This window comes from Diabrotica undecimpunctata, chromosome 10 (assembly GCF_040954645.1).
Source record: "Diabrotica undecimpunctata isolate CICGRU chromosome 10, icDiaUnde3, whole genome shotgun sequence".
Lineage (NCBI taxonomy): Eukaryota > Metazoa > Arthropoda > Insecta > Coleoptera > Chrysomelidae > Diabrotica > Diabrotica undecimpunctata.
The window spans coordinates 17,626,527-17,635,561 of NC_092812.1; the positions used below are offsets into that span (position 1 = coordinate 17,626,527).

Sequence of the window (9,035 nt, forward strand, 5' to 3'; positions counted from 1 at the left end):
ATTAGTTTATTTTTTTGATGTATGTATTCGTTGTTGCTATACCTAACCACAACATGACCACAACTTTACTGTGATATATGAGGTTAGGAATGCTGTTGCTAACAACCAACTTGTCTGCGCATGGCACGTACCCTAACGTAAGTGGTTTGGACTGTTAAATTGGGACAATATTATTTACGAGGTATGGTTTCGTTGTAGTTTCGGGGTCAACTTGGATTTTGATGTCTACGAGAATTGGTCATTATGTAAAACGATATAAGAGCTTCGCGTTGGTAATAAAAACTCAATTTCGTAAAAAATCGACTTACGAGGTATGAGAATAATGTCGTAAAACAGAGTGTGTAAAACAGCAGCTCAAAAATAATGTTCTAAGTATAAGATTAGTTTTATTAATATAAATCAAAATCATTTAAGTAATTTATACGCAGGAGGATCGTTGGAGATGTTCATGACTGAGGATCAGAAGAAATACTACAACGCAATGAAGAAGATGGGATCCAAGAAACCAATGAAAGCGATTCCCAGACCGAGGGTAAATGATACACTTATTTTTAATTTTTTTTACAATTTACTTTTCGATCTAACAAAAATGTGTAAGAGTAACATATAACATTACGTTTATCTTATTCATAGCATTTTTTTGTCCAATTTGAAGATGGCAACCTCTCATGAAATATTGAGTTTATATTTTGCAATTCCCATCTTCTTCTTCTTCAGTGCCTTCTCCGGTCCGGATGTTGGCAATCATCAAAGCTATCATGGTTTTATTGACTGCTCTGCAAAACAGCTCCGCGAAGGTCATCCCAAACTATTGTCGGTGGTTTTTCAACCACGAGATACGACGGCGTCCCGGTCCTCTCCTGTCAAATACTTTACCCTGCATAACGAGTTGAAGAATTCGATATTTTTCTTCGTTCCGCATCACGTGGCCGAGGTACTCAAGCTAACGTTGTTTAACTAAATTAAGCTTTTCTTTTTCTTTTGTCATGCGCTCTAGGACCTCAACGTTGGTAACATGGTCCACATACGATATTTTTAGTAACCTCCTGTAGATCCACATCTCGAAGGCTTCAATCCGGTTTTTTGTGGCTTGCGTCAGTGTCCAGACTTCAACTTCATATAGTAACACTGGAAGAATGTAGCACCTCACTATCCGCATCTTGGTTCCTAAACTGAGATTACTGCAGCACAGCAAGGATTTCAACTTGATAAATGTAGACCATGCCATTTCAATTCTGGATCTAATCTCTTGAGCATAGTTCCATTGTGAGTTGAGGGTAGTTCCGAGGTAAGTGAATCTGTCGACTGTCTGGATCTCTTCGCTACCTCCCATTAGTGCCCCGGGATCTAAATTTGCACTGCTGACAACCATGAATTTAGTTTTCTTAATATTAAGGTCTAGTCCATATGTTACACTCACAGTTCTCACTCGGTCTTGTAAGGCTTGTAGATCATTTAGGCTGATCGCTAGTAACACAGTGTCATCGGCGTAGCGGATATTATTGATATATTCACCGTTCACTCGGATTCCCATCTCTATGTTTGTGAGGGCTTCAGTAAAAATTTCCTCAAGAGTATATATTGAAAAGAGTCGGCGAGAGCACGTCCAATTCCCATCTACTACCTACATATTCTGTTAGCTTCCGTTCTGTATTTTCTTTTCGCTTTATGGTTTGAACTAATCAAAATAAATATCTTAAAGTTTAATTGCTAAGACATTTCGACGTTTAACGATAAAGAGAATTTGTCCATCATAATTAACTCTTTAAAGTCTTCTTCTTTAGAGTTTCTGTTGGTCAAGACCCATGCAGCTGCGTTTCAAGGATCTGAAGTAGATTCATATCACACCCTTTCAAAGTATTCTAAGCCAAGGACCTCTAGTGTCTGTAGGACTGTTAGAGGGCTAGATTATGATTATAAAGGAGATTCTTCTTCTTTAGATGCAAATCCACTAATGGATGTTAGCGATCACATTTTCCATTAATTCTCTATTTCTTGCAATATGTATCAGAGATTGTATGTCGTTAATCCCTGTCCATTGCCTTATGTTTCGGAGCCAGGACATTTTCTTGCGTCCCATTCCTCTCTTGCCTTCAATTTTACCCTCGATTATAAGTTGGAGAATATATATATAATAAAGGAGATATGTACTAAAATATTTATTTTTGTTTAATATTATTACTTTTTTAATTGTATCTAATTGATTTTGTATATTTCAGTGGAGACCTCAGGCTATAGTCTTTGAAATAGTAACGAATAAGAAGTTCGACATGATCATCATGTTGTTTATAGGTTTAAACATGCTGACGATGACAATGGACCATTACAAGCAGAAAGAGACTTTTACAAAAGTTCTGGACTACCTAAATATGATTTTCATAGTTATATTTAGTACCGAGTGCCTCATGAAAGTGTTTGCTTTGCGTTATCACTATTTTACGGAACCTTGGAATCTTTTTGATTTAGTGGTTGTTATATTATCAATTTTGGGACTGGTGCTCAGTGATATCATTGAAAAATACTTTGTGTCACCGACTCTACTGAGAGTCGTTAGAGTTGCAAAAGTCGGTAGAGTCCTTCGGTTGGTGAAGGGAGCAAAAGGAATTCGCACACTGCTTTTCGCACTTGCCATGTCACTGCCTGCCCTGTTCAACATCTGCTTACTACTATTTTTGGTCATGTTCATCTTTGCTATCTTCGGAATGTCGTTCTTCATGCACGTCAAGAACAAAAGCGGACTCGATGACGTCTATAACTTCAAAACTTTTGGACAGTCAATGATTCTTCTATTTCAGGTAAGATTTCACAAAAATAATTATTCCGTTTAGTTAAATATTGCCATTTAAAGTAGAAGTTACTGGAAAGTGGGGTCCCTGTTTGGCAGAGAAATTAAGAACGCTTAGAAACATTTAAATTATTGAATACATGGCATTGGCAGATCGCTGTATGAAAGTGAAATATATCTACAATTGCTTGTAAAATATTTAGATCCACAATCATATAAGAATGTTTAAGAACATAAACTTGTTCTCGTGTAACTCGTGAGCTCGTTTTTAAAATGTAAAATGACAATTCAAAACAAATTCTGGACTTCATAGTGGCTAGTAGAGATAATGGATTTTCTAAAGAGCTATGACGTTGTAAATAGTTCGATTAATTTCCATACATCATCCAATTTAAAAGTTATGTTACAGGCAGCAACTTCGTTTTTTACCAATTCCCATATTTTTTCAATAGGATTTAGCTCCGGATGATAAGGTGGTAGACGCAATGTTAATATATCATGTTCTGCTGTAATTTTATCAATTATTCGTCATGGTAGTCTCCGCTTTTTGTCCCAGATTCAAAAATAATAAGTGTCCCAGGCACGAATACTGCTTCACCTCCAGCATAAATAATAAAAAGCCTTTGACCTTTAGCTACAAGTGATTTTAAACATTTATTTTGACCATCGTCGAAACATTACAAGCTTTGGCCACTCTTTCCAAACATTCTAATTCCTTTTCTGTTTTTTATAAACTGATATACACTGTATATAATTTGTCCATCTTGGTTATGAATAACTTTTCTGTAACTACTCATGTTTCCTTGTCTTTGCTATAACAGTAGAAATTAAAAGTTTGTTACCAAAAAACGTTTAAAATCAACATTTTTATTATTAAAGTTAACAAAATGCCATAAAGCAAATTTTAATTTATTAAAAATGTAATAAAATAAATACATACATACCTAACTTTCCAATAAATATTATTTTTCTGAACAAAATATTTTCAATAATTATTTTCTAAAAGTTAGTAAAATAACAATTAAAACTAAAAACTATAATAATATATAAAAAAGAAACAAATTTTACTGCACTATTAAAATATTTTGAGTAGAAACAACCTACAAAGAACTACTAAAGAATGAAATTTAACGGCTAAAACTTTTAGGATGATTAGTAGTAGAACTTACTGTTCATTGCAAGATATTTCGGATTTAATCTTCTAGGTATAGTTGTATACAGGGTCGGACTTATATACTGATACATTTTATCAAAATTACGGCAATCCCATAAAGTTAAAGAAAAATACGTATAAGTGATACTTTTATATTAAAATATATATTTAACATAGTGAAAAAATGCAAAAAAAATAATTTTAAACTTAACTATCGTCTACATTTAAATCGGTATCACTATCATCGCTATCGTTTAAATCTATAACTACTCTATTTATAATGTTTTGGAAATGTAAGTATTTTTCTTCTAATTTTTTGACATGCTCTAGACATTTTTTCCAATTGACTGCTGTAATATTATTATTTTTCCTCACATTACTTTTTATTGAGACTGGATTCAGTACACAATTGTAAGGAGGTAATCTTAATACTTTGTGGCCATAATTCTCAGCTAGCTTATCGATAACATACTTTTTTCACATTTAACTAATTTTAATAGTTGCAATTTTTAAAACTACAAGTTGTTTTTTTGAGTAAGAATCCATAAAATATATTTCATGTTTTGATAAAAATTCTTGAATTTCAGCTTTGTTTGAATTAGTGTTTGGAATTTTACTCTTTAGTCTACAATGATACGGAGCATTATCCAAAATAATACCGCTATTTCTTTTTAATTTAGGTAGTAATTACTGCTCAAACAACTTTTCAAACAAACTACTGTCCATATCTTGATGATAATCTAAGCGACAATCACTTACACTCTTATCAGAGAGTAATAAAGGATCTTCTACCCATCCAGGTTCTCCCCCACAATGTAAAATACAAATTTTCTTCCCTCTAGAGGGAGGAACATTGGTGACGCAATTTTTACTACCATCGGTCCAACATTTTTTAACTATATCGTAGGTGTCGAACCAAGTTTCATCCAAATAATACAAGTTCTTTCCTTTACCCTTAAAGGATCTTAGACTCCCCAAATAATCGAAACTCCATTTTATTAAACGGCTGGATTCCATACTTGCCTGCCGTTTATTCACTGTTTTAAACATAAAACCATTAGATTTTAAAAACCTCCTAATTTAAGTTTGAAATGCAAACGACAAGCTTTCCTAACTGGTTTGTCGATAGGTTTAAAAGCCCCATCCGGAAAGCGAAAACGCCTTATTATTAGCCATATTGGTAGCGACTCAGGATTTGTTGAAGGAGGTTTAAATGCATTTGTTTCTAAAAAGACTGGAGATTACCATGAGAAAATGGATGCAGATCATTATGAAAAATGGGTTTCAGATATTCTGTTAAAAACCGAACCAGGATCTGTTGTTGTTATGGATAACGCTCCATATCACTGCCGGCGTGTAGAATAGTTATCAACCACTAAATGGAAAACAGCCGAGATTGCGGATTGGCTTACTAAAAAACATATTAAATTCGATGAACCAATGTTGAAAATCGAGTAAACTCAGTAATGATAATTAGTAATAAGTATGTAGTAGATGAAATGGTGCGAGAACGAGGCCTAATTGTAGTTCGATTGACGCCATACCATTGTAAGTTACACCCGATAGAACCTATGTGGGCTCAAATAATAATAAGGTACCAAGGAACAATGTTACTTTCAAATTCAATTATGTAAAAAATCTGATTAATAGTGCCTTCAGAAATGTGATCTTATAGTCATGAATAAGATGTATCAAGCATCTAGTGAAAGAAGAGCAGAATATGTGGAATTATATTTTATGGAAATAAATATTCAGTTAAGGTGACCCAATTATTACTAGTACTGTTTCGTACCAAGATTTTTTTAATTACTTAAGTTTCAGTTTTCATCATCATCAGTGGCATTACAGCTCGTTATGAGCCAAAGCCTTCTTCAGAACAATCTTCCATTCGCCCCTGTCTCTGGCAACTCTTCTCCATGCTTTAACTCCGATGGATTTTAGATCATCCTCTATGTTATCTTGATACCTAAGTTTTGGTCTTTTTTCTTTTTCTAATCTCATGTCATTAAATCTCATTTGACAATAGAAATTAAATTTAATCCTTGAATCATTCATAAGTTTATTAATTTAAAGGTATAAAGGGCTTTTCCCAAAAAATATATTTAACAAGGACTAGTTTTCTTCATCTAAGACATCTATAAAATAAGAAAATAATTTTTATGACAATCAATGCTTTCTAAAATCCTGATTATTTTTCAGTAACAACCGCACTCCTTTCCCCTCAAACCCGCAAAGGTCTACATTGAAAATATTAGTCACTTTCTACAATTTTGGCACTGTGCTTTACAAATAGAAAAACATTGTTTTATTCAAAAAATAGTAGTGATAATTTTGTTTTTTATTATTTTTAGATGTCCACTTCAGCCGGTTGGGATGGCGTCTTAGATGGAATCATAAATGAGGAAGACTGTAAGCAACCAGACAACGAAATAGGAGAAACGGGTAATTGTGGTAATTCCACGATAGGTATAGCTTTCTTATTAAGCTATCTCGTTATATCATTCCTCATAGTCATAAATATGTACATCGCTGTCATTTTGGAGAACTATTCACAAGCTACTGAAGATGTGCAAGAAGGTCTAACAGACGATGACTACGATATGTACTACGAAATTTGGCAGCAGTTCGATCCAGACGGAACACAGTACATACGGTATGATCAACTATCCGACTTTTTAGATGTATTGGAATCTCCACTACAAATACATAAACCGAATAAATACAAAATAGTTTCTATGGACATTCCAATCTGCAAGGGTGATCTCATGTTTTGTGTAGATATCTTAGATGCTCTTACTAAAGACTTTTTTGCTCGAAAAGGAAACGCTATCGAGGAAACTGCTGAATTGGCCGAAGTGCAAGGTCGACCAAATGAGGTAGGCTACGAACCAGTTAGTTCGACCCTTTGGCGGCAAAGGGAAGAATATTGTGCTAGATTAATTCAAAACGCGTGGAGAAAGCACAAAAGGAATCGTGGTGGTGCTACCGATCAGTCCGGTGACGAAGGTGATATAGATGGTGAAGGGGAGCTTGAGGCTCGACAAACAGCAGTCTTGGTGGAAAGAAACGGGCACAAAGTAGTGATACACAGCCGAACACCCAGCATCAGTTCACGAACTGCGGACGTATGAGACTGGCCCCGCCCCTCCCCACCCCTGTCATAGTCGTCAGCGGAATAACACGCTGCATTGAACTATGTTCAGAATCAGAAGGCCTCACAACAAAACACGATATATTTTATCTCGGATCCAAATGTACTTCTTCATCATTAACAGTATCTTCAACATACATCGAATCATATCTTAATTTATGCTAAAGTTTACAGCGCCAAAATACGTTTTCCTATTCTAAATTTATTGCTGCGCAAAAGTTCAGTTTGTATTAATCTGTCAACTGTCAGTAGATAAACAAACACCACACAAAACTTTGAAACTAAAAATATAGTACCTATCTACAAAAGATTTTCTCATTACACCTCTCAGATGGCTTGCTTATCTACATTTTAAATTAACTGAGAGCTTACAATTAGTATTTTTGTGCTGTAAACAATAGTTGCATCTCGTTATATCAATTTCTCTTGAATTTTATTCAATTGCTTGATGTATGTACTTACTAAGCCGAGATGAATCTATACGTGCTAAAGTTTGTGCAGTGTAGTTTGATGGAGAGAGTATCGTTTTTTGGGTATACATCAACTGCTCTATTGTACTGTGCTCTACTGTTCATATTTCTATATTATCTAAAAAACTATTTTTTTACGAATAAGCTTTGTGAGTCGACCTTGATAAGGGAGAAAACTTAATTACGATAAATAAAACCCCGAATTTTAAAATTTAGATCAATACATTGATGGCAGAAAAATAAAACGATATTTTAGTATTGGGATATGTTGAGTTTTCTTCTTCGATCCAAGACAATCACTTACAGCACAAACTTTGTGTGAAAATAATAATTTTCTCATAGTAAATAGTTCTGATTTATTTATGGCTGTGTGCTATATTTCAAGGCAATAAGGAAAGCTTGTATATCATCTTGTATCTTTGTACATGTAGAAAAAAATAATCAAGCTGTAGACCATTTCGAGTCTTAGAATATGTTTCAAAATATGACTGACTACATAAACTGGATGTTTTATGTACAATATCTTGTTTCAAGGTCATTTCACTGAAAAGAACATCTTTTCTTAGCTTCTTATCAGTATAATACAATTAATAATTCACGAGTGATATATCTGACAAATACTTAAAATATTAGTAATACAAGGTATTCAGTCACCGTTAGTAATATAATGCAGATTTTAAATAAATAATAAATAGAAAATTTTGTTGTAGTGAATTGAAAAGACCAAAAATCTGCATTTATTCTATGTACTGACCATCTAGAATATCCTGTTGACATCCTTATGTAATATAGTTTATATAAATTTTGTAGGAGAAATTGATACTTTTCACCTTTGTAAAGATCGTTTGCATGATAAACAAGCTTATGTCAATTTATATCAATAGTTTTATGATCAGTAAGAGATGTGACTATTTAGATTGTCAAATTATACCTAGCTAAACAATATTTACTTATGAATTGGTGTCCCAGCACTAATTTCTTGTAAAGATTTAGTTAGTGATAAGTTGCAAGCGAAACCACAGGAAAGCAGTTGAGTTAGTTAATATTTTCCTGTTTATCCTAATACCACTCATGACGGATGCTGATGTCTTTAAAACCAAATATTTGTGTGAAAAGACTATCATCATTGGTCTTGGTGGGAACAAATTTCAGTAATGTAAAATTATAAAATTTAAAAAACATCGCGTCACTGTTACTCTGTCATGAATAACATTAAAAGAAGCAGGTTAATGCAATGATTGTAGGTTCAAATAAAGATCGACTATATATATATATATATATATATATATATATATATATATATATATATATATATATATATATATATATATGTATATATATATATATATATATATATATATATAAATCTTATAGACTAAATAACAAATTTCATTCAAACAATCACTTTATGGATCACACAATTGTTGTTTTAGACCTGACCTAATCACTGAAGTTTAGTTTGTGTTCCTCAATACC

The 9,035-nt window shown here is 33.3% G+C and overlaps 1 protein-coding gene across 1 annotated transcript in view; it reads left to right on the forward strand.

Moving 5' to 3' along the window:
• para (sodium voltage-gated channel paralytic) overlaps nucleotides 1-8,153 on the forward strand; it is a 454,557-nt gene extending 446,404 nt beyond the window's left edge. Inside the window, exons 27-29 of the mRNA XM_072545653.1 lie at nucleotides 425-532; nucleotides 2,220-2,795; nucleotides 6,290-8,153. Coding sequence (XP_072401754.1) covers nucleotides 425-532; nucleotides 2,220-2,795; nucleotides 6,290-7,069 — 1,464 coding nt within the window. The 3' untranslated portion in view covers nucleotides 7,070-8,153. The remainder of the gene's footprint in view (nucleotides 1-424; nucleotides 533-2,219; nucleotides 2,796-6,289) is intronic.
• The last annotated feature ends 882 nt before the right edge of the window (nucleotides 8,154-9,035 follow it).